General features: G+C 40.9%; 1 protein-coding gene across 2 annotated transcripts; it reads left to right on the top strand.

Annotated features, from left to right (window-relative positions):
- ABRAXAS2 (abraxas 2, BRISC complex subunit) lies at positions 1 to 26302 on the top strand. Of its 2 annotated transcripts, XM_025880185.2 has the most exons (9): positions 1 to 112; positions 4034 to 4124; positions 7927 to 7963; positions 10800 to 10866; positions 18792 to 18982; positions 19784 to 19903; positions 20406 to 20490; positions 22022 to 22136; positions 24110 to 26302. In XM_025880185.2, the coding sequence occupies exons 1-9, from the start codon at positions 14 to 16 to the stop codon at positions 24577 to 24579; spliced, it is 1275 nt and encodes a 424-aa protein (XP_025735970.2). In that variant the 5' UTR covers positions 1 to 13; the 3' UTR covers positions 24580 to 26302. The 2 variants fall into 2 exon arrangements, with proteins under 2 accessions (XP_025735970.2, XP_025735972.1); XM_025880187.2 differs by lacking the exons at positions 22022 to 22136; positions 24110 to 26302 and adding an exon at positions 21394 to 21986 and having other exon boundaries at positions 25 to 112.

The raw sequence follows: 26302 nt of genomic DNA, 5'->3' as shown, positions 1-26302 counted from the left end.
TCCTCCGCAGGGCATGATGGGGGAGTCGGAGATTTCCATCATGGCGGCTTCCATTTCGGGCTACACCTTCAGCGCTGTGTGTTTCCACAGCGCCAACAGCAACGCCGACCACGTAGGTGCCGGGCCCCCCGCCGCGGCTGCTGGAGCCTCCAGCCTTCGTCCCGGGCCGGTGCCTGCGGCCAAGACGGGACCACTCGCGGCTTGTCCCCCGGGCTCCCGGGCCGGCCCGAGGGGCTGGTGACCCGGGCGGCTCCCGCCCCCGGCGAGCTCCTGCCACCTAGGTCTCCTTCGCCCCTGGGATGGGCCCCCTCACTCAGTGCCTGCCGCCTCCTGGCCCTCTCAGGACGGCCGTCTCCCTTTTAGCAAAGCTTGTCTCCGTTGGCCGCCGGCAGTGTCAGGAGTCGCTTAGTGGAAACCAAGCGCCTGCCCCTCCCTGAGAGTCAGGCTTCTAGACTTGCGAGGGGCTCCCGGGGTCAGCAAAGCGCGGAGAGACCGAGCTTTATTCTAGGAGCCGGGGCACGCAGCCCCGCCCGCCGGTCTCACAGGTTGTCATGCGGTGCGACGAGGGAAACCATGGTTGTCACTATTCATACTTGTTAGATACGTTCGTGTGTTTTTTTCCCCCTCGATGGAAAATGGGGAATGTAAACAGGAGTGTTAGGTGTAGGGTCTGCTTGCCTTGAAGTTGCATATTTAGTTCTTTGGCGAATGTTCTAAAACCACGGCGGTAGTCGTAGTGAAGTAGGGAAATGACAGGCCTACGTATGAGTGATCGGAAATGCATAGGCTTCGGAGCTCGGAGGGAGCAGAGCTTCTCTGCTTCAATGTCTTTATTTTACGAATTGTCTTTTTAATGTCATTCGCCTAGATGGAAGTTTCTTTGTGAAACTAGATAATTTTTATCTTTAAGTCCATATTTAATCTGTCCACCAAATTGAGAGGATTTTAAGAGATCTTAATAGTGAGTTATTCAAATTCATTTAATAAGTGTGGGGGTTTTGAGGTTATTACAAAGCAAAATGATGCACTGTAGACTAAGGAACTGGATTTGGTTTGATGTCTGCAACTTTAGCTTCCATTAATAAAAACTGATCTCATAGAGGGGATTCTGTTAGTAAATTGGATGGCATTAAATTTTATTCTACTTTTCCTATAGTGTTGATGGTAGAGATTAATGATAGGAATACACACACCGTGGGTTTTTCCAGAGTTAGTAGATGTCTCTGGATGCTAAGGCCTTTGATACTACAGCCAGCTATTTAATAATGTAATGAAGTTCCATATATAGGTGGTTTGTGATACTCCTAGTGTCCATGGAAGTATTAAATATGGTTTGAATAATGGCTTTTTAACGTCTCTAGTGCTTGGAGTACCTAGTAATATCACAGTTTATGTAAAAAGCAAGGTTATTGTAAGAATAAGCAGCTACCTGTTGAAAAGCAGATAGTTTTTCTGCAAATGGCAGGGAGTTGCTACTTTACTTAGATTGTTATTAATTCAATTCAAGAACTATTCCTTTAATACCTATGCTGTGCCAGGCGTGGTGCTAGACATCATGGAAATTTTCACTATGACAGTAGTTTGCAAGTGTATTTTATATGACCATAGCTGGTTATGTTAACCTTGCCACAATTATATATGTGGAATACTTTAATGTCAATTTTATATATTTTTAAGTTGAGGAACCAAATTTGCTTTTGTAGCACATTCTTGTTTTGTCCAGGCAAGAAATTAGTTTAAAACCACTCATTCTGTAGAGCTGGGGTTAGCAGGCTTTTTCCAGATAAGTAAAATTTTTGACTTTGTGAGCCATGTGGTTTATGTAGCAGCTACTCAGTTCTGCTTTGTACAGAGAAAGCAACCATAGACAATACGTTAATTAGGATGACAGTTTCCAATAAAACTTTATTTATGGACTCTGAGTTTGAATTTCATGTAATTTTCACATGTCATGAAATATTCCTGTTTTGTTTTTTTTTTTTAAGATTTTATTTATTTGACACAGAGAGATAGTGAGAGCAGGAACACAAGCAGGGGGAGTGGGAGAAGGGAGAAGCCGGCTCTCCGCGGAGCAGGGAGCCCGATGTGGGACTTGATCCCAGGACCCTGGGATCATGACCTGAGCCGAAGGCAGACTCTTAACGACTGAGCCACCTAGGCGCCCCTCCTGTTTTTTTTCAACCATTTAAAAGTAGAAACTCTTCTTAGCTTTGGGCTGTACACTAACAGGCATGAGGCTAGATTCATCCCACACACCATAGTTTGTTTCTTCCTGCTACAAAGTAACAGTGGCTCCTGTAATCCAGACCAGCAGATAAAAAGCATTCGTTTAACTTAGTTTTAGAATGTCTTGCTGTCACTGTTGACTTTTTCAAACTGAGGACTGTGGTAGAGTTGCCAGATAAAATACAGGGCCCTCAGTTAAATTGAATTTCAGATAAATAGGAAATAATTTCTTAGTGTAAGTATATCCTAAATATTACATAAAAATTGTTTGTTGTTTATCTAAAATTCAAATTTAACAGTATCCTATATTTTTATTTTCTAAATTTGGCAGTCCTAGACTGTGGAACACTAGGGATCTGGAGATATGTTCTTAAAATGGAAAGTTCTGTAGGAATTTAAAAAAAAATTGCTTTCACTTTAATTTTTATTAACTTGTTACAAAGAGAAAGCTTCTCTGAAAGACTTTCATAGGATAAAACAAGCTTCTTTAGTCACTGTTTCTCAAACTAGTAGTCATAGATATTCCTTCAGGTTTGAGAGAATTTTTTTTTTTAAAGGGGATTTGTATATTACTCAAGTTTGTGAAATGCCCTATACACGATTTGGGAATTTAGGACACTCCTCCCCTAATCCAATACAAAAGCTATGCTGTAAAGCGTCTGTCTCTCCCTCCTCACTCCCACAGATTCCAACTGGTAATGTTTTTAAGCTAGACAATCTCTTTAATTGATTCGAAGGGTCAGCCTGGAAGAGAAAGGTATGTAGTACAAGGTCATTGTTTCCACAGATATCCTCAGCCAGTATTTACTGAGCACCTCCTGTGTGTCGGGCACTGTGCTAGTTGCTGAGATACAACAATGAACAAGCACAAAGTCCCTGCTCTCATGGAGCTTACAATTTAATAGGTGTAGGCATTTGTTTGTTAATTTAAGGATGTGCTATGGCAGACTGGGAGAAGACTGGGAAGAAAACGCAGGGGACAGAGTGTTTGGCACGCCCTGTTTCTGTTACATTGGCCAAGGAAAGCCTCTCTGATAAGGTGCGGTTTGGGTAAAGAGCCAAACAGAGGGAAGGAGCAAAACATGTGGTTATCCAGGAAGGGAGATCGTGGGGCAGCCTGTTAGCTCACCCTCTATAGGGAAGTTACTGAGGCACATGGAATTAACGTTCTCCAGCCATGCTTGTGCTCAACACAGCAGCAAGTGCTGCCACAGTAGGTTGTGTGCTGCGTAAGCCAGGATTGATGGCCTATGTTCTCCAGAGCTGTAAAGAAACTAAGCTCAGTGTTTATTAAGGAAGGACGTTCATGTGAGTGATTTATTTGCTGAAATCCTCATTTCCCGCACCCTGTACAGGAGCAGTTCGTTGTGCATTGTGTTAACTTCTTTATCCTTGTATCATTAACAGTGCTTTTAAAACAATGAAATAAATTGTATGCTGTTTCAAGAAAACAACCTTGGAATATTTCTGCTTCCTGAGCTTTTTTGATATTGGTTACTACACTTAGTAGGATTTAGGAAATGAATTCACTGTCCTTATTTTTGCTTAAAAAAAAAAAAAACAGGGTTTTTTTGAAGGGATTAAAATATTTCATCGTGTATGGAATCCTTTTTTCAAACAATCCAGTTAATAGATATATCTCAGATTGCTTTAGTCTTGTTGGTTTATAGAATAGTAGTTTATACGGCAAGCCTATTTGGATTATTGTTAAAATTATTATAAAATTATAATGCCCTCAATTCCTCTTAATTCTAGTAAAAAATTATCTTTATTTTTAGTCTGCAACTATTTTTTTTATTACTTTTAGGAAGGATTTCTGCTGGGAGAGGTAAGACAAGAGGAAACCTTTAGCATCAGTGACTCACAAATCAGCAACACAGAATTTCTGCAAGTAATTGGTGAGTTTGTCACTGAGCTTAAAAATACTTTTTCTGTATCAATGCTGTTTGTTTTGTTCTTTGGTCCTTAACTGGTTTTAATCTGAAAGATAAAAAGAGTACATAAAAAGCAGCTAAAAGCACAACGCAAATCATTTGCACTGATAGCTAGTATGAAATGTTTTATAAGTCATTGTGAACTTGCCGTGCTGGCTGTAAGTTTAAGTAGTCTATAAAACTCGTATCCACCAGCTGGTCTTTTACTGAATTGCTGTGTGCTCTCTCTCGATAGTCTCTTAAAAACCACAGTGAACCCCTGGTTCGCATATTGGGCTATTCCCCATTGTCAGCATCACCACATACTGTAATGCAAGGATCTTTGGGGCTGGTCCTTCCTAGAGGGATCTGGCAAAGATGTTCACACTTGTTTTTATGAGCTATTTGCTAAATCTACACAGCCTTCTGAAGAACAAGCCAAATAGTCAGTTTTGGGGTGATTGCTGGGGAAGATGAAGGAGTATTTATAGATGCGCCCCACTGTCTTTGGATCAGTCTCTCTTTTTTTTCTCTTTGGATCAGTCTCTCTTTGATAAATAGGGATCAAACTCCTTTCAGCTGCACCTTGAGCATGTCACCAAATAGCATATCCTGATACTCAGAACACAGCAAGGGACATTTCACTTAGGCCACCACCGTTTACTGACCATCTGTGTGTGAGGTGTGTGCCAGGCAATGAGAGGAATACCCAGATGCATCCCTATATTCCTGGAGTGTGGGGAGGATAAGACAAGTGCACAGAAGTCCCAGACAACCGTACGAGATGAGTACTGTTAAGAAAGGAACAGGGAAAATCCCATCAGTTGAAAAAAAAAAACCTGCTAGTGAGTGAAAGCAGTAGAGAGGAAAGGTGTCATGAAGGAGGTGAACTTAGGGTCAGTGGGCAGTGCATTCAGGGGAACAGAGAGCAAGGAGTACACAAGATACACAGGGAATCTGGCCTGTTTCTATGTGATGAAAATACAGAATGTGTGAAGGTGAGTGGTTTCTGGTTTGAAATATTGCTGGCAGGTTAGATTGTGTTGGGGCCACATCATCAATTTCAAGCCTTCTAGTTCTGATAGCCTTCTAGGACAAGATGAGGATTGAGGTAGGGTTAGGATTGGGGGAAAACAAGAAACAGTTCATTTCCTAAAGGAGCCAAACGATAAAACCCACTCCTCACAACACTGACTTGTTAAATAAAGACTTGATATGCTGTATACAGCTCTTCTTTCACTGAGGTTTTGTTTCTGTTTTGCTTAACTTTTAAAATCCTAAAATGGAGAATTTGGTTTCATTGAACATGAGTGTAGTTTTATTATTTGAACTTGGATTTTCAAAACTAATTTGGTATGTGAAGGTTAAAATGCCAGACATAATTAACGGAGAGCAAACCATGCAAAAAAGAGCTCTCTTACCTGGCATGACCATAAAAATAGCAGTTCTGATGAATATTCTGGCTATTTATTTATTTATTTTAAAGAAATAGAATGGCAAATAATTGAAATTCTATAGCTTCATGCACCGTATCTGATTCATAAACCTTCTGGTTCTTGCAGTAAATACGTTTCCATGGTATTGTAGATACAGAGAATTAGCAATTGATAGAGTCCCAGTTAATGCAGTGCCATGACAACCATCTTCTGCAAAATGTGTAATTTATTAGCTATATTCAGTTCACTGTGTGAAACGGTTGTGGATCTCATGGGCAAAGTGCTGGTATTATCTTAAATGTATTGTCATCATTGTAATAATTTTCTTTTAAAAATAAGTACATGTTAGAAATAGAAACAGGGACTCCAAACCTGGGTTGAAAGGCCAAACATTAGGTAAAGTGCCACGAGTAGTATTCCAGACCACTGGTATCAAGAAATTTTCTGGCACAGCCTAATCTCCAGAATAAGATGTTTTAAATAAAACGAATCGACCAAAGTTGTTATTTGTTGCAAATGTCTGAATCCATGCACAGACACTTTTACTTTATACAGTAAGGACTTCATATAGAGTGCTACGTTCTGAACCATGAAGTGTCGCGTTCTGTGTTAAAAGGTGGGCTGACTCACTTTAAGCAGAGCTGTCCACCCTTAGTTCTAGAAGGGGAGGGAGCAGGCAGCCACCAAAGAGCTTCCTTAGTTAATTAGATGATACCACTGCAGTTATCGGAAAGGATGGAGGAGGAAGTAGTGGGACTGTTGAGTCTCCACCAGAAGGGGAAGCAGAGGTAGGAAGATCAGTGAGAACAGCCAGATGTAGGGGTGGGGTGGGAGTGGGGGAGGACTTCTAAGGAAATGAGTGCAGAGACGCCATATATACATGAAGAGGAATCTGCCGTGTGAATGAACTCTAGAGGCATGGCAAACTCTAGAATCCCAGGCGAGGCTGCCCTGCTCCTGCCTGTTTCCAGAGGTCTATCTTATCAGTCACTGTGCCAGCCAGCTTCATTCCAATCTGCAGCTTAATCATGTTTGAGGCCTTCACCCTGTTTTCTCCATGGAGTGTTTAGGCATTGCAAAAAGTCTTATAGAGAAAGGTTCAACTTCCTTTAGCAAATGCTACATGATATCTAGGTCATATCTTTAGTGTGCTTCTAATCCCAGTTGTAAATCATGACAGAAGTCTGCTGGGGCAGTTGATGACAGCAGTGTGTATTTGGGGTTCAGATCGACTCTAGGGTTTTTTAAAAAATATTCGTTCCTTTAAAGTAGAAGGTGAGCTTTTCTTTCTTTTTCCTGAACCCTCTGTAAAGTTTTTGCCACAAATGTTCCACATTCTAATTGCTTTACTAATAGTATTGCAGAAATAATGTAGGATGGTGTACCGTATTATTGTTGGTGGTAAAAGAAGGAACAATTTCTGGATGAAGTTTTCTTATTTGCATCACTGTGTCAACAGCCGTGCCAGGCAATGAACTCGTCTTTCCAGTGGAAGGATTGCATCTGTGCGTGTGTTTTGGCCGCATTGACCTCAGTACAGAAGCTAATGGGCATAGTCCCATGGCCTCCAAGGTCGTGGTTTCATTTTAATTGCGTTAAAATTGCAGCCTGGAACTCTGTGGCTGTGGCTTTTTAAACAACAGGTGATGAGCCTCTGTCCAGAAGAATGTTATTAATAGGATCGAGGGGTTAATTAGTCTCATGGTCTTAGAAAGCAACCCAGATCCTAAGCCCCCTGATGAGCTTGAAGGAATTGTTCACTCTGGTTAATCACAGCAACCTTTCCAGAAGCTGTTAGGATCTGCTTATAAAGGACTGTTTCCCTTGGTGCTGACCATCTTTGAAGGGGTTAACAGGCCTCCAGAGCTTCCTCCTCCCTTCCCCTTCAAAACACCTGGCCCAACTTGTCCTGAACTATTAGTGGGTTATTGATGGTAGGGTGGTTAGGCCCTCTTCTCCTCAAGCTGCCCTCACACTGCTTGTCCACTTTGATTAAATGTTTCCAGTTAGCTGTTAGTTTTTCCTCTTCCACTTTGTTTAACTAGGTGAGATTGCATGAGGGTGCACAATGGCTGCATGTTCCCGAATAAAAGCTTTCAGATGTGTGCTCATCAGACCTGGACAAATGGAAACAACTGTTCTCCAGTTTACTTTATCCTGAGGTGTCCCTGAGTTTCAGTGTTAAGAAGACACACCGCCCCTCACTAGTGTATACACGGCACCTATTTGGGAGAGGAAAACTTGTCTTTATATTGTTTGAGGTTTCAGTAAACAAACAAACAAGCGGACTGTTTCATACTTGCCTGTGTCTTACATGATCTACTGAGCGTGTTCCTTCTTTCTAATTACAGAAATCCATAATCATCAGCCGTGTTCAAAACTTTTTAGGTAAGCCACATCCTTCTTTGTCACTTTTAGTCCTTATTAAAAGATTAATTGATTAAAAACTAGCGAATTTAGGCTTGTAGCTGATTGTGGCTCTATAAAGTGACAGGTATAACTGAGGGCATCCAAATTCACTTGTATATTCAGTGTGTGTTAGGTTATGGAAAGGGGAGGGGATGGTATAAATCTCTCACCCCTTTTGAGGGGTGAGACAGAATCTCACACAAACCACCATCCTCAGTGGTTTACAATGAAAGCCTACTCCAGCAGCCTCCCAAGCAAGGGCTTTTCAGCTACAGAGCAAGAAGTTAGTCAAGAATCACATACAGAGGGCGCCTGGGTGGCTCAGTTGGTTGGACAACTGCCTTCGGCTCAGGTCATGATCCTGGAGTTCCGGGATCAAGTCCCGCATCGGGCTCCCTGCTCAGCAGGGAGTCTGCTTCTCCCTCTGACCCTCTTCCCTCTCAAGTGCTCTCTATCTCTAATTCTCTCTCTCTCAAATAAATAAATAAAATCTTTAAAAAAAAGAATCACATACAGATAAAAGAATTTAATGGGTGTTTTTAAGAAGAATAAAAAATGTTCAGTGTTCAACTTTAAAATGTAAGGAAAGGGAACATGGAACTTTCTTTTTGTGTGTATATAAATTAACATACACCAGTTGCATACTAAGACCAACTAAAGGACAGCAAGAGAAAGAAATGGGAGGAGTGACATTCAGAAGGGAGGGAGCAAATGACAGACATGTGGAGGGTGAGAGAGACAAAGGCCAGTAACCCCCACCCACCAGACTTCTCCCCAGACAATATGCAGGCCTCTGTCTGCTCTCAGCCGCAGAGCCCTCCACTTGCTGGCTGGTATAATGATTTCAGCTCTTTCTTAAACCTCCCTGAGGGCGTGTTCTACCTTCCCAGAAGCTAGTACCTCCCTTCTCCGAGCTGCGCACACTAGTAGGATTCAGTGTTCTTGGTCAGCACTCCCTTCTTTAACACGTGCCAACCCCTGGTGCCCAGCTGTTCCTGCTGTATGTCCCCTGCTGCTTTCACCCTGACCCCTGTCCCATTCTCATCTGGCCCTAACACCCAGGCCCTTGTACCCAAGAACTCCTGGGGAACCCCCCTGCCCCACCACACACACCCACCCACCCACCCACACCCCTATCCATTGATTATTTTAGAGGTTGTCCTCATGCAGCATGGTTACCTGTGGACAAAGTCTGAAAACAGCCAAGATCCTCATCACTTTTAGATTTATATGTAACTGAAAGAGGAGTGGGAAGCCAGACAAGCAGTGCATTTGAGAAGAATCTCAGAGCAAATGAAATGATTCAGGCCCTGGACCACGCATTGGCTGTGTTTGGTCCATGCAAGTGTCTGCTTTGGCCCTGACTCTTCGAAGCTCTTCTAGGTGTGCCCTGCCTTGCCCTTCTGAGGAATTCCTTACAACACTGTCAGTAAACATGTCCCAGAAGGATTTAAGTAAGTTTAAATCATACACCTATAATTCTTAGAGCTGAAGGAAACCTTAGAAATCATGTGTCTACTCCACACTCTTTTGTGAAAAGGGAAGTGGAGACCACATAGGTTAAGTGACTTGCCCAAGCTCAGATAGTGAGAAGCAGAGCTGAGCTGGGGCTGGTGTCTCCTGACTCCCAGTTTAGTGGGTTTTTTGTTTTGTTTTGTTTTTGTTTTTTTACTATTTCTTGAAGTTCTTACTGCTTTATTTTTTTTTAAGATTTATAACTTATTTATTTGACAGAGAGATAGAGAGTACAAGTAGGCAGAATGGCAGGCAGAGGGAGAGGGAGAAGGTGGCTCTCTGCTGAGCAGGGAGCCCGACGTGGGGCTCGATCCCAGACCCTGGGATCATGACCCAAGCTGAAGGCAGCTGCTTAACCTACTGAGCCACCCCAGGCACCCCTTCTTACTGCTTTATAAGGCCTGGGCTTAACGTTGGTGGGAGGAGGGAGGAAGGATGGCATTCCCCTTTTTTTTTTTTTAAAGATTTTATTTGAGAGAGAATGAGAGGGGGGCGGGGCAGAGGGAGAGGGAGAAGCAGACTCTTCCGCTGAGCAAGGAGCCTGGTGCGGAACTCGATCCTAGGACCCTGGGATCGTGACCTGAGATGAAGGCAGATGCTTAACCAACTGAGCCACCACAGGTGTCCCAAGGATGGCATTCCTAAAAGCACAATCAGTGGTAAGAAAGCCCACACATCATTATGCCTACTCACCACAGGATCCTGGTCAGGTAGGTCTATTTGAGGGGCAAACCTGGCTTCAAATCCCAGCTCTTCCATCTACCACCTGTTTGGTTTGAGGCAAGTCACTTAACCTAAGTATCTTTATCTATAATAATGGGAATAAAACTTGGGACATGTTGGGCTGCTCTAATACCTGCTTAACAGCATTGAGGCAAGAACGAAATGAAATAAGATGAGAAAGCATGCAACCAAGCCTCTTAAGCATTCAACAGATGTTCATTTCCCTTCTGCATTTCTCAGGAAATGAGCTCCTGTATTCTCTTTTCTCCATGAGTAACTTATACTTAGAAACAAGGAAAAGATGTCACAGCCATTGGAAACCACACATTTCCTAATTACTTGCTATCAGTACCTTCCACATGTGGAAGTAATACCCTTTGAATGTAGCAGTCTCTTGAGTATTCTTTGATGCAAAAGATACCTTACATCATCAGTAAAGCATTGAGATTGATTTCTCTGGTTATCTATTGAAGATAAGCAATTAATATCTTTATATCTTGATTACCAACTTTTAGGATTCAGTGACCCATAATACCATGCAATTTTAATAAAATATGTTTTCTCTTTAAAAAAACAGTTTTTATGACTATGCAAGCAAAGTTAACGAAGAGAGTTTGGACAGGATTCTTAAAGATCGGAGAAAGGTATGTTCTATTTGTTGCCCAGTCTGATTTGGAAATCACTCTTTATCTTATCACCTAAACTTAAAACCAGACAGGAATGTAAAATGAAACAATATGATTTGATATTAATGTATGAAAGTTCTGTTGACTTAAGTAGATTTTAAGGGTAAATTGCAGATCTGAGACGGTGTTTATAACCTATCAATAGAAAAAATTTAGATATTTATAGTGTGATTCCATTATGTAAAAATCAGAAGGAAAAACAACTATATAGAGAGTTAAAAATTAGTTGAGTTGATTCTGGGTGGTTCTACTTTTCTCTTTTGTTATTTAAAAAATAATTTTGCAAATATCTTATATACATGCATTAATTTTATAACCAGGAAAAATATTTCTAAAAAATGTAAGTCATAATTAAACATCTCTGGATGTTACCCTTTCAAGTTCAATTAATGTCAAACATAAATGTTTTTCAAAAGGTAATGTGTTCGTTATTTCTGTCAACATATGCATATAATGTTCTGATTATGTATGGTAAGCAAGTCTGAATAGAATTGAAAATGAACCCGTTTTATTGCTGCAGCATTGTCTGATGATCTCATTTATAATTTACTCTTTTGTACCATGTGTGGGTTTTACTTTTCTACCTTGAAATATTAATTCCAGAAAAATAGATTTGTTATTAAACCATCCCTTGAGGAAAAAAATATAAAAGTTTTCAGTTTGCCACATAGAAAACAAAGTGCCTTTGTTTGGAAGCGTGTATTATGAAAAAGCTTTTAAAAGATTACTCGTGGAAAAACAGAATCAGCACTGTGGGGCCTGGCCCCCAAGGTGTCTGAAGAAGGGCATCGGGAGTAAGAGCGCAGGCAGAGTAAGTCGGCAGCCTTTCCGATCTGCGGGCTGCCTCAGTAGCACCATCCGTTGGAAAAGCAGAAAGCAAAGCAGGTGCGATGGAAGGGAGACTGGGAGGGCTGGAAGAAAGGACAGACAGCTTTGTGGGTGATGGTACGCTCAGCAGGTGCGCCGTCTCCGGAGAGTCACCCCGTCGCCGTCCGCCTGGGAAAGGGAGTTGGAGCAGTCACAGGCATTGGCGTCCAGCACTCTTTTTTTCAGTGACTTGCCCAGGAGCATATATTCTAGAATCTCTCGGGAGTCCATCCTTCCTATCCCAACCACCAACCTATCTCCTCATTCCATTTATTCTCATATTTTAGACAACTTTTATACTTTCTAAAACTGAAATTTATTCCATGAAAATTCTCATCAGAGCACAGTTTTCTAGAGCACTCACTACACATTAAAAGTAACAGGAGTATTCTTTTTTTTTTTTAAGTTTTTTAAGGTTTTTTTTTTAAGATTTTTATTTGTTTGACAGAGAGAGAGACAGCGAGAGAGGGAACACAGCAGGGGGAGTGGGAGAGGGAGAAGCAGGCTTCCCGCTGAGCAGGGAGCCCGATGGGGGGCTCGATACCAGGACTCTGGGATCTTGACCTGAGCTGAAGGCAGTCGCTTAACTGAGCCACCCAGGCGCCCCTTTTTTAAGATATTATTAGAGAGAGAGACAGCGTGAGTGCGAGGGGTAGAGAGAGGGGGAGAAAGAGAATCTTAAGCAGACTCCACGCTGAGCTCGGAGCGCAACTTGGGGCTCAGTCCCACGACCTGAGCTCATGACCTGAGCTGAAACCAAGACAGGGACGCTTAACTGAATGTGCCACCCGGGCGCCCTGAAGTATTTTTTCTAAATAGATGAAAAAATTTAAAGTGACAAAAATGAATAAAGAATATGAACGGGAAATTCACAAAAGAAAAAGTCATCCACGAATGGCCAAGAAAGAAATGAAAAGATGTTTATCTTCAGTCAGGAGATGCAAGGCGAAACAGCATGATAGTATTTTTTTTGCCCATCAGATTAGCAGAAGTGTAAAAGGATTGCTAATACCCAGCTTTGGTAAGACTGTGAGAAATGGGGAAGCTGTAGTTGGTGCGAATGTAAGTTGATAACAAACATTTAGGAGAAGAGTTGTGCAATAACAGAATTTTATTTTTTTATTTTCTTTATTATTATTATTTTAAAGTAATCTCTGTGCTCAGTGTGGGGCTCGTACTTCTGACCCCAAGATCAAGAGTTACATGCTCCACATATTGAACCAGCCAGGTGCCCTGCAATAACAGAATTTTAAATATGCAGTTCCACCTCTAGGAATCTGGCCCAAGTAAACATTCGCATCTAGGCACAAAGATACGAAAGGCTGGCTTAATGAATAGTTTAACTCTGCGCCAGGCCACGTTCTAAGCATTTTCCGGGTGTTGGAACTAGAAGGTAAATTGCTGTTCTTACCACCCCCGTTTTACAACTGAGGCAACAAGGGTGAGTAACTTGCTGAAGGGTCCCCAGGGTGTAATGGTGGAGCCCACGCTTAAACCCAGCAGCCTGGCCTCTGAACCTAGTATAACAAGTATGTTTGTTGAATCTTTGCTTAATAGTGAGGGTTTTGAAAGAAATCTAAATGTCCACTAGGGGAAACGGTCAAGTAGGTTGTGCTGGCACCTCTATACTGTGGGGTATGAGCCAGCCATTAAAAAGAATGAGGGAAGTTCTTGGTAGTGACCTAGGAAGATCTCAAAGTTGTGTTACAGGAAAAAAGTAGTGTAATTTGAGCCTGCTTTATGTAAAAACAAAAATCTGAATGAGTATTCAGGTGTGCAGAAAAAGATCTGGAAGGAAGGCAACCAAACCTAAAAGTGTTTACTTTGGGAAGGGGAGTGGGGAGATGCTGCTGATGAAGAGGAACTTTATGTGAGGAGTTTGTTTGTGACAGTGTTTTCTAATTGAAAGTAAGTTGAAAAAAAAGAAAGGACTCTACCAGGTAGTTTTTTTAGCAGTAGATAGGGACACATTTCTAAATTAATTTGGGGGTTTAAAAATCGGATTTGCCGGGGGGTGCCTGGCTGACTCAGTAGAATGTGTGACTCTTGATCTCTGGGTCATGAGTTCAAGCCCCACGTTGGGCGTAGAGCTTATTAAAAAAAATAAAATTGGGGCACCTGGGTGGCTCAGTCAGTTGAGCATCTGACCCTTAATTTCCGCTCAGGTCATGATCTCTCTCCTTCTGCCCTTCCCTCCCACCCCCCCACTCACGCACTTGCTCTCTCTCTCTCTCAAATAAATAAAATCTTAAAAATAAAAAATAAAAAAATAAAATTCGATTTGCTATTTTGATCTGTAGTATACCTGCCATAGGTTGTTATCTGGAGAGCATGTGGTCTCAAATATAGAAACTCCACAACATTGCTAAAACATTTTTATTTAATGGTAGGCTTAAGATAGAGGCTGATGTTTTGTTTTTTGTTTTTTTAAGTAGGCTCCACAGCCAGTGCGGAGCCCAACATGGGGCTTGATCTCACGACCCTGAGATCAAGACCTGAGCTGAGATCAAGAGTTGGACTCTTAATGGACTGAGCCACCCAGGCGCCCCAAGGCTAATGTTCTTGATACGAGAATCCCCCAGTAGGTACAAGGTGGTCATCTACTGCAACATGCAGAATTACTGCCCTGGCAGAATCCATCTTGTATTTACGAAGTTTGCACAAGCCTCAGGTTTTGGGCTAAGGCCAAAAAAGCAAGTGAGAGGGGAGTTTCTGCCTTCTGGAAGCATCTGTTCTGCAGTAGATGATGATAAACATAACTTCCACCTTAATATCATCGTAAGGCCAAAAGGCTCACAATGTGAAGATGACAAGCATGCCCAGTATTGGGGATGATTGCTTTGGCTCCAAAAAGTATAAGTGAATGTCTAGTTGAGAGTAGAGAGGAAAGTCTTTGTGAAAAGTTGTCTAAGAAACTTCAGCAGAAATAAGGTTATAGGGAAAAATGTCCACAGTTTTTCTTCATGGCCCAGACATAGTTGTCAGAAATGGGCTTTTTAGTGTCAATGAGGTAGTTTCTCAGTAGTCTTACAACTAGCTTGTTAGCTCTAAAAGGTAGATCATAGGTGTCACGAATGTGAATTAATTTGGCATCTCATCTTTCATTGATAAGAATAATGGGGTTATTCTTTTAGCAAATAACAAATGAATAAGTTGATTACTATCGGTTGATATCCAAAATAAATGTATAAGGCTCCTGTTCCTCAGAAAATACAGATAAAAACAGTTGGAATCCGCGGAAGTGAAAAGCATGACTCATCTAGTAGCCACCTGCAAGATTCTGTTCATCATTGAGTGTTTCATGAGAGCAGCCAATGTGCTAGCAATGTTCAGGTCTCTGTGGGGAGGCCGGGGGAGGGAGTAGACACACACCCCCATCCTCCAGAGGAGCTGACTCTAGTGTTACTGCTCATACCCCCAACATACTCCTCAGGCCCAGAGTGTAATGTGTAATGTGCCGTGTTCTCAGGCATCAGTACCTCCAGCCAGGCGATGGTTTTTCTTATCCACTTCTTTTTTTTTTAAAGAAAAACCACTCTTCACTTTTTTTTTTTGGTATTTTATTTTTTATTTCAGCTTTACTGAGGTACAGTTGACACATAAAGCTGTAAGATTAACATTGTGTTATGTTACTTTGATATACCTATACATTGTGAAATGATTCATTATGACTTCCCCACTGTGAAAGGATTAAGGATGGTATTTTAATCTAAGTGTTTCATTAAATGAAGGTAAGTGTTCAGAGGGTACCCTTGTTTCCCTCCCTTCATCTTTATGTGTGGAGGGGCTTCAGCTGGAGCTCTGGTTTTCAAAGTGTGGTCCCTGGACCAGCAGCATCAGCATCACCTGGGAACCTGTTAGAACCTACTCTTCACTTTTTTTTTTTTAAAGATTTTATTTATTTATTTGACAGAGAGACAGTGAGAGAGGGAACACAAGCAGGGGGCGTGGGAGAGGGAGAGGGAGAAGCTGGCCTCCTGCTGAGCAGGGAGCCCGACACGGGACTCGATCCCAGAACCCCGGGATCACAGCCTGAGCCGAAGGCAGACACTTAACGACTGAGCCACCCAGGTGCCCCTACTCTTCACTTTTTCATGACCATTATCATGTGACCAGTTTGGAATTGTAGAGTTACCATTGTACAGTGGAAAAGATAGGTTCCACATCTTGGCTGTCACTCATTTGCTCAGTGACTTGGGACAAAACATCTCTTTTATAAGATTTATATTGTCAGAAACGTTTGGGTTTTCTTTTTGTTTAAAGAATATTGGAGTGGCCTGGCTGGCTCAGCCGGCAAAGCATGCAACTCTTGATCTCAGAGTTGTGAGTTTGAGCCCCAAGTTGGATGTAGAGATTACTTAAAAAATAAAACCTTTAAAAAATTTTAAAATTTAAAAAATAAAGATACCAGAATTAATTGCTTTAATATAATTGGAAGTTATGCTTTATATTCAGTAATACTCCATGAGGGCAGCAACTATTTCTTTGGTCCCTGTAGTTACTTGCATGTGATGTGAACCCCATGGAGTAAATATTACTTGCCTCCCAAGGTTGTAATAATTAGTGAAAATATTTGTAATAATAGCTACCTGGGGGCCTGGCACAGGGGCTCAGCAAAGGTTGGTTCACTCCCTTCCTACATGAAAGTACCAAAAGATAATCTAAATTTTATTATTTATTTATTTACTTACTTACTTATTTATTTATTTATTTTTTATGATTTCTTTATTTGAGAAAGAGAGCATGAACGGGAGGGGCAGAGGGAGAAAGAAACTCAAGCAGATTCCATGCTGAGCATGGAGCCTGATGCCGGGCTCAACCCCACAATCCTGAGATAATGACCTGAGCCGAAATCACGAGTCAGATGCTTAACTGACAATGCCACCCAGGCATCCCTAAATTTACGGTTAATTTTTTTTTTAAGATTTTATCCATTTATTTGAGAGAGAGAGAGAGAGAGAGAGCACGCGTGTGCAGAAGTAGGGGGAGGGGCAGAGGGAGAGGGACGGAGAAGCAGGCTCCCTGTTGAGCAGGGAGCCTGATGTGGGGCTTGATCCCAGGACTCCGGGATCATGACCCGAGCCGAAGGTAGATGCTTAACCCACTGAGCCACCCAAGTGCCCCTTTACTGTTAATTTTAATATGATGTTAACAATTTTAAGCTACCTTTACTTCTTAAAACAGGATTTTCACTTAAAAAAAATGTTTCACAGAAAGGCTATATGAAGATTATTCCCCTGATAAAGAATTGTCTCTACAACAGATGTTTCAAACTTTAATGTGCACAAGAAAAAAACTCAAGGAACTTATCTTAAATTCAGATTCCTGGTTCTACCTTTGGACATTCTAATTCTGCAGGTTTGGGTGGGCCCAGGAGCATTTTAGTAAGCTCCCAGATGTCCGGCAGATCACATTATAAGAGATATTCTTCCAGAGAGCCTATCAGTTTAATTCACTTAGAGTGTTTAGTTATCCTACAGTTAGAGCTGATGAAGCTAAACTTCTTAAGTCATTGTATTGAGGTATAATTGACATACAGTGAACTACACATATTTATAGTATATACTTTGATAAGTTTGAAATATTCATACACCCATTAAACCATCAGCATAATAAGATGATGAACATATCCTTGCAAGTCTCCTTGTGCCCTTTTTTAAAAAAAATATATCTTATTCAAGTATAATTAATATACAGTGTTATATTAGCTTCAGGTGTACAATATGATTCAACAATTCTATACATTACTCAGTGCTCCTCATGATTAAGTGTTCTCTTAATTTTCTGCACCTGTTTCACCCCCCGCCCGGCAACCACCAGTTTGTTCTCTGTATTTAAGAGTATGTTTTTTTGTCTCTTTCTTTCTTTGTTCGTTTCTTAAATTCCACATAGGTAAAATCATGTGGTATTTGTCTTTCTCTGACTGATTTCTTCCACTTAGCATTAAACCCTCTAGATCCATCCATGTTGTTGCAAATGGTAAGATTTCATTCTTTTTTATGGCTGAGTAATCTATTGTATATATATATGCCACTTTATCCATTCATCTATTGATGGACATTTGGGCTGCTTCCATACCTTGGCTATTGTAGATAATGCTGCAATAGACAATAGGTGTGCATGTATCTTTTCAAATTAGTGTTCTTGTATTCTTTGGGTAAATACCTGGTAGTGGAATTACTGGATCATATGGTAATTCTATTTTTAATTTTCTGAGGAACCTCCACACTGTCATCCACAGTGGCTGTACCAGTTTGCATTCCCGCCAACAGTGCACAAGGGTTCCTTTTTCTCCACACTCTTGCCGACACTTGTTTCTTGTGGGTTGTTTTGTTTTGTTTTGTTTTGGTTGTTTTGTTTTGTTTTGTTTTGTTTTTTGCTATTCTGACCGGTGTGAGGTGATAACTCATTGTGGTTTTGTTGCATATCCCCCGATGATGAGTGATGTTGAGCATCTTTTCATGTGTCTGTTAACCATCTGTATAGACATACAGATTTTTTTGAAAAAATATCTATTCATGTCCTCCACCCATTTTTTAATTGGATTATTTGGGTTTTTGTGTTGAATTGTATGAGTTCTTTATGTATTTTGGATATTAACCTCTTATTGGATACATCATTTGCAAATATCTTCTTCCATTTAATAGGTTGTCTTTTAGTTTTGTTTCCTTTGCTGTGCAGCTCTTCATCTCGTTCTTTGTTTTGTGAGAGAGAGAGAGAGAGTGAGCACGAGAGGGGTTGGGGAGGGGCAGAGGGAGAAGCAGACTCCCCGCTGAGCAGGGAGCCCAACATGGGGCCTGATCCCAGGACCCTGGGATCCTGACCTCAGCTAAAGGCAGACGCTTAACCGACTGAGCCACCCAGGCGCCCCACAATTGGGTTGTTTTTAGTTTTGAGCTGTTGCATGTCAAGCTGCTACGAGTATGTGTACAAGTGTTTGTATGGGTACATTCAGAATTAAATTCGTAAGATTTCATGCAACTTTTCATCCTTTTCTCCTTCTGTTTTTATTGCAGAAAGTTATTGGATGGTACAGATTCCGGCGAAACACACAGCAGCAGATGTCGTACAGGGAGCAGGTCATCCATAAGCAGCTCACCCGCATCCTTGGGGTGCCCGACCTTGTCTTCCTTCTCTTCAGCTTCATCTCCACCGCCAACAATTCCACTCATGCTTTAGAATACGTTCTCTTTAGACCAAATCGAAGGTAAAGAAAGCGTTCCCACCAGCCTCAAATAAATAGTAAAGATGTTGGTACATGTAATTGGGATTTATGACTTTGAAAATGTGCATTTTATAGCATCTTTAAAGAAAAGCTTTTATAATTCTCTTTCAGCTAGTTTTCTTTGAGAGAAGGTATTTTCCTGTCGTATAAATTAAAATTGTTTTTGAATCAAGAGGCATTAGCAAGATATGTTAATTATGCATAAATTCTTACAGGAATAAGCAGTTGGAAATCATCATTTGCTTCTCCATAGTCCATTATGTAGAAATACATACAGTTTTACTGCTCTGGAAGTAATTTTAAAACAGATTTCAAAGACAAAATTGTCAAATTGATCCACCTACTGGTTAATGAAGGTTTTGCATTGTGAACTCTTGAAAGCAAAACAAACAAAAAAATATGGTAATGATGTCTATCTGTAAATAACAGAAAGGTTTCCTTCTGGAAATTCACTTGTAGACTATGTTATATCAACATCAATGAAAACAAATTGTTAAATAGCCATTCTCAAGGTTTCATTAATTAATCAATCAGCAGGTATTTCCTGAGCTCTTACAACGTCCTCGGCACTCTGCCAGTTGCTGTGGGGACAAGACCTCTGCTCTCAAGGAGTTTACAGTCAAGTTTCTACTAACTCAGGCATCCTTGGGTTGTCTGTGCAAGTAGGTGTGCTGTGAGACCTTCTGTTAGTTCAGCAGTGCAGAGACTCCAACTCCTCCTGCCAAGACCCACAGTTGAGGAAGAGCAGCGCCTTTAACACGATCTCTCTTGATTTTCCTACAGGTATAATCAAAGGATATCCCTTGCTATCCCCAATCTAGGCAATACTAGCCAGCAGGAGTATAAAGTGTCTTCAGTGCCAAATACTTCTCAGAGTTACGCCAAAGTTATCAAAGAGCATGGGTGAGTTGAAAGTGAAATGAAAATGTCTTCCTGCCTTTTGTGAAGAGTATTTAACAGATTTATGGAGACATGTGAAATCGAGTTTGATGTGATTGAAACTGAAAAATGCAGTCAGGTCATCCTCTGGACCACTACCACTGTATGTCAGAATTTTATGCTGATTGAACAGATAGTTTATTTTTATCAGTAATTTTTTTTAAACATTTACTACAAAATTTTTTTTTATATATAAAAGTTTGGACAGAGTATGTGTATTTCTGAGGTTCCAAAAGCTAAATGTGGCCACTGAAAAATGTATAGTTTTTTATTATGTTTTAAGTTGTCTTGGTAACATGGGTTCTTTTTGTCTCTTCTGTAATTCTAGTAGCGTGGGCATTGTTGCTGAGACAGTTTCTTGGAGTTGCAGCGTTTGTGTAATAGATCGAGGTGGAAGTGGTAGGAAAATGCCTTTTGGGTCCCTAGCAGTTACAGTAATTGTGTGACCTCTTTTCCTGTCTTCCAGTACTGACTTTTTTGACAAGGACGGAGTCATGAAAGACATCAGGGCGATTTATCAGGTTTATAATGCACTTCAGGAGAAAGTGCAGGTAACTGATTTATTTACTAGTTTTTGTTTACTAGTGCTTTTAATTCTACTTTAATTTTTAATAATCTCCCAACTAACAAATGAATCATCGTCCAAAAGTCATAATGTGCTTTCACAAAATAATCTCCTATGTGCAGGGTGGTTACTCACGCCAGCCTACCAAAGGCTGCCTCATTATGCTCCTGAAGTAGAGATTCTGAAGTACAGCATTAATATTACTATTCTGAATACTCGTGACCCCATTTATAACAGTGTTTTCTTTCGGGAAATCTATTCCGAGTTTAAAGGATTGGTAAGACCACAGCTGTCTCCATCAGTACACTCGAAGTTGAGACTGCATCACAGGGCACCCATAATTGGTACAGCCCTGCTCCCTCGCTCTGGGTCACTTGCTTTGCCCCCCGCTACCTCCATCAAGTGGGAGGATCGCATTGGAGCCTGTTCATTCCTAGTCATTCATGCAACAAATATTTGTGGAAACATTTCCTACAAGCCACTTATTGAGCTAGGTGCTAACAGTACTTTCCCAGGATCTTTCATCATCCCCAGTGTGTTCTTGGGAGTCATTTGCCCTAAACCCTAAGAACAAAAGAGGCTTTGAGAATAAGAAGGAGGGTGGTAGGCCTGAAGAAGCCCCAAGGAATAGAGAAGGGAATGTAGTCAGCTGCTGAAAAAGAAGAAAGCAGAGGGATCAGCCTGGGACTGAAGAAGAAAGCCTACAATAGGCAGTTTCCAGTGTTCGTGTTCCACAGTCGCGTCACGGCCCACCTAGCAATATAGGGAATTTTAAAGAGGCTCACTGGTGACCGGCCTACTTTCAGTAGTTTCTGGAATTTCTGCTATGGAAGGAACGTGCAGTGAAAAACAACTTTTTGTCCTAAATTCATGACCATGCTCTTTGCAGACCATCAGTACTGTCCAGCCGACTTCAAAGTGGCTGTTCTGCATCTCGCTGCTGATTGAATAAGGCCTGCTCTGCAAACACCAGTCTGACATAGAGTGCCCTGATGTGGGTGATTGGATGGCAGAGATGTAGTCTCACTAGCTGCCTTTATTGCGTCTCGACTTTGAAACTTACTTTCTTTTCCACTCCTCCTAATTATAAATATTTTCTGTTAAATAAGTCTATTTGTGGCATCTGATTTTTGATTGTTGGTTATAAATTAAAGTTGAAAGCATCTCATTCCTGTCTTATCTTTTGTTTGTCCTTTGTGTGCTAGACTGGTACCAAAAATCCTTCTTTCAGTTTAATAAAAAAAGCATAATTGAAGGAAAAAATTAAATCTTTCCCACCTCACCCTAACTTTTCAAGAATTTACAGGCTAAATAGATAATCATCTTAACAAAATTAAGAAAGTGAGTCAGTGAACAATACTGGTTCCTTGGACCTTCATGATTTTGTTCTACCTTACCTGTCTGCTTTTTAACTCGATAAGGCATCTGGGCTCTAGGGTGGCAGTCCGTGCTGTCTTCATGGAATGCCTTGTGCTTGGATTTGAAACTGATTGTTCTTGTTGTCATTTTTCCCTCAGGCAGTGTGTGCAGATGTAGAAAGGAGTGAGCGAGTTGTTGAATCTTGTCAGGCAGAAGTGAGCAAATTAAGAAGACAAATCACTCAGAGGAAAAATGAAAAGGAGCAAGAAAGAAGTGAGTTTTCCTGCTAATTTCACTGTTCAGTATCAGGGAAACGTCTTGTTTCAAACATCAAACCATATGATGAATCACAGGAATCCTCTGTAATTGTCAAGCCCCCCGTGAGGCTGTTGGTGAAAGAGCATTCACTCGTACTTCCAGGAGAGAAGTACTCTTTTTCATGGTACCCTTTCAAGTATCTGAAACTAGAAGAGAAAGAAGAGTAACCGTAGAAAGGCTGAAGCAAGTTAGAGTAAATCCCGAGAAGTGACGACTGCAGACTTAGGCCTGAGTCGACTACTGTGATCTGTTTACCGCAGCTGTGATGCTTCTGAGTTAACGCCGGCAAACCTAGCGTGTAGGGACCGCGTCCTGTGTTCATCACGTAGCCACATAAAGAAGCTACCTAATACTCTTTTCACTTCATATTTAGTTCTTAGGGTCACAGCAAAGGCTTTAAATGTCTGGTTTTTGGTAGCTGTGGGTGAATGGGTACAACTGAGCTAAGGAGCCAGCTGGCTGAATGAGAATGAGGCCCAAGAATCTGTTGATCCCAGCATATGGGAAAAGACACGTTTGCCATAATACCACCAGACTTAGCATGCGTACGCTAAATTTATAACTTCTCCTAATTTAATAAGAATACTTGCAAACCAATTAAAATATAATTTATATTTCTGGGTAGGTGATAATTTGATTCATTTGTAGTGTTACATTTTTCAAGAAACAATCAGAAATGCAGACAGGGATTTACATATAAGAATATTAATCACAATTTTATGATTCTAAAATCTGAGAAACAACCTACTGGAGGAGTTGAATAAATAGCAGAATAGTTGACTAGATCATGGCATAGCGATATGGTGGAATATTGTACAGCCATTGAAGTGAATTTTTAATGACATGGGATAATGCCCAGTATATAATCTTAAGTGAAAACAGTAGGATATAAAATGACATAAACAAATGATCTCAGCTGTGTTTAAAATACACATTCTCACACACACAAGGCTGGATAATAAAACTGGAATTCAGAAAAGGAGGGTGGGGCTGACATCTAAATTACATCTTTTAACCCCAGATCTTGTGCTCTTTTCACCAAAAGTCTGACGGTGTTATCTGGGTGATAGAATTGTGGGAGATTTTATTTTCCTTGTTCTTTTCTAAATTTTGTACCAGTATTTTTCAAGGCTAGGGACTCATATAGATATGAGTCCAGATATGCTCTGAACTATTCCAGAGCAGGCATAAAAATACGCTGGCTGGGAACCTGGCTGGCTCAGTTGGTGGAGCGTGAAGCTCTTGATCTCGGGGTTGTGAGTTTGAGGCCCACATTGGTTGTAGAGCTTACATTAAAAAAAAGAAAGGAAAAAAAAAAGTGCTATATTTATGGTCCAGAACCTGGAAAATTGGCCCCCTACCATAGGACTTTTAAACTTTTAAGGAAAAAATGGTGTAAAAAAAAAAAAAGAAAGAAAATGGTGTATGAGTGTATTGTGACCGGTAGTTGTAAAGAAATATACTTTTTTGATGCGAGGCCTGTCAGAGAAGAAACTCACATTCCGGTGAGTGCCAGGGGTGGTGGTGCCAGACCACAGTCTGAGAGCACAGTGATTACTGGGAGGGAAAGGGCACAGGGACCTGCGTTTAAAAGACCTGCATCTGCCCCGCTTCTGGCCGCTCCTTTAGTGAAGTCACTTCACCTTTCTGAACTCTGGTTTCTTTGCCTAATAATTTGGAAGCAGTGATAGTAATGATGATCACAATAATACTTCAGAAGGTTTTCTGAGGGTTAAATGGATTAATGTATAGCAACAGGATTTGTCAGTTATGAAGTACTATGCAAATGTAAGATAATTAAGAGTCGTCATCAGTTTCACTTCTTTGTTGCCATTTTCCAGAACATTCAAGTTGATCATTTAATGCGTTGAGATGGAAAGCTGTGAAAATAGAGAAGGCATTACGATTTTCTTTCTGTTTTCATCCAGGATTGCAGCAGGCGATGATCAACAGACAGGTGCCATCTGAAAGTTTGGGGCCAGCGTTCAGCCCTCGGATGCCCTATTCTGGGCTTGCAGCTGAAGGTAGAAGTGCACTTGGAGATGCAGAGGCCTCTGATCCTCCTCCCCCTTATTCTGATTTTCACCCAAACAATCAAGAAAGTACTTTGAGCCATTCGCGCATGGAAACCAGTGTCTTTATGCCTCGACCTCAAGCTGTGGGTTCTTCCAATTATGCTTCCACCAGTGCTGGACTGAAGTATCCTGGAAGTGGCACAGACCTTCCTCCTTCCCAAAGAGCAGCTGCAGACAGTGTTGAGGAATCAGATGACAGTGATTATGAAAATTTGATTGACCCCACAGAACCCTCTAATAGTGAATACTCCCATTCGAGGGATTCTCGACCCATGACACATCCTGACGGGGGCTCCAGGAACACTCAGACCTCCCAGATTTAGCTAAACAAAGAAACTCTCCACTTAGCACTGTTTTTCGTAATTGCTTATTGAGAGAGTTTTTTGAGGACTTAATCTGGGGGGAGAGCTGCGTTCTCAGACCCCTGGCCACCCCACAGGAGGGTACTCGGGCACAGAGCTGGTAGGAGCCTCACATCGCCGGTTCTCACCTGCAGACACAGTGTGCAGATTTCATGACAGAATCATTAAGATAATCAAATTGTCCTAATTCTGGTGCGATTCATGGATGTACTGGTAAATTTAGGCAAAGTGAAACTTATCAACGTAGTTTCTGTTCTTTAAAATAAATTGGAAATTAGAGACTAAGCACAATTAGTCTATAAATGTTCTATAAATCAAAAACTTACCTCTTGCACTATCATGCCTTGAAATTTACTTTTTCAAAGGGAAACGACTTTAGCAGCAGCCTTCAAAGAACCTTCTTTCTATGATGAGCCAAATTCATCTTTGCCAGAAAGAAATTTTGATAATTCCAAGAAGCCTGATTGGAACAAATCGGATGTACCTTCTCTTGTCTGCATGACTTTGTGAGATCAAAAGAGAGGGCTTTGTTTCAACTTTTTTCTACTAGCCTGATATATATTGTCACTTAAAATGGTTGCCTTTAAAAAAAAAATGTAGAAATACTAATTACCAGTAAGTAATCATCCAAATAAGTATGTCATAAAATAAATTACTTATTTTTCTTTCGGGGAATTACAGTGACTGCTATGTTGCACTAGCCACGTTTATGGTCTCTGTTCTGGATCTTAAAGATGAAGGATGCACAGCAGTGGATAACGGAAAGGAGTTATGCTCCAGACCTGAGTTTTATGATGAACAGATTCCAGACACAGTGGATTTAGCCGAGTTCATACATAAGGGATATAATTCATTTAGCTCTTCTGACAAATCCTAGTGTTAGTTTTATTTGTGGAGGAAAAGACATTTAATAAAGTGTTTGGGAATCTTGGTGAATAAAGATTCATTTTAAATCCAAATAACCATACTTATTTTTTTTTTAATTGCTATTTGGAGGATAGTTGCAGAATGTGTAGAGGCTTTCTGTTGGGCTGCACTTATATTTTTATTTAATTACTGCTTGTTTTCTAGTTTTGCCCAGAATGGTGTGAAACCACTAAAGACATTCGTGAGCACGTTAGGCTCCTGGTTTGGAAATGACAAGACCCACCATACAGTGATGAGGTCAGCCCACAAAGTTAATGCTTTGGGACATAACTGCCTTTCCTTTGAACTAGCTAAAACCTGTGAGAATAAGGAAGGTGTCAAAGAGGCTTCAAATCCAAGTTCCAAAAAAGTAGTTTCATTTTGTTGGAAAGAAGTTTACTCCCTGAGCTTCAGTTCCAATGCAAAGTTACCCAGCGTAGACTGAAACATGAAATACTCAGACTGCCGTTCTTCAGAGAGCCACGCTGTGGGGTCTGTGTTTTCCTGCTCTCATGGTTTTGTTGGCCTTACACCACTGCCATTGGATTTGAAACGTTGCAGACCACTTTATCTGCAAAAGTGTTCCGGTTTTTATCAGCTCCCTTCTAGCGGCTTCAGCGCCAGTGTGAATTTTTTTTTTTTAAGTGCCATTGCCATCTTCTCTGTTCAGATTTTGACATTCAGGAAAATATCTTTATTTTTATGCCATACTGAAACCTACAGTGTATATCTGACAAAGCAGTTCAATGTGACAATAAAAACTTATTTAATCATGGTA

Source organism: Callorhinus ursinus, unplaced genomic scaffold (genome assembly GCF_003265705.2).
Source record: "Callorhinus ursinus isolate GAN/ISIS: 27379988/994484 unplaced genomic scaffold, GSC_fseal_2.0 scaffold58, whole genome shotgun sequence".
Classification (NCBI taxonomy): Eukaryota; Metazoa; Chordata; class Mammalia; order Carnivora; family Otariidae; genus Callorhinus; species Callorhinus ursinus.
The sequence above is the reverse complement of the archived record's forward strand: the minus strand, read 5'-3'. Positions and strand labels throughout refer to the sequence as shown.

Coding starts and splice junctions, on each gene's coding strand:
- ABRAXAS2 (XM_025880185.2), top strand. CDS start 14: ATGATGGGGGAGTCGGAGATTTCCATCATGGCGGCTTCCATTTCGGGC. Junction 18,983..19,783: donor CTCTTTAGACCAAATCGAAG/GTAAAGAAAGCG, acceptor ATTTTCCTACAG/GTATAATCAAAGGATATCCC. Junction 19,904..20,405: donor AAAGTTATCAAAGAGCATGG/GTGAGTTGAAAG, acceptor CCTGTCTTCCAG/TACTGACTTTTTTGACAAGG.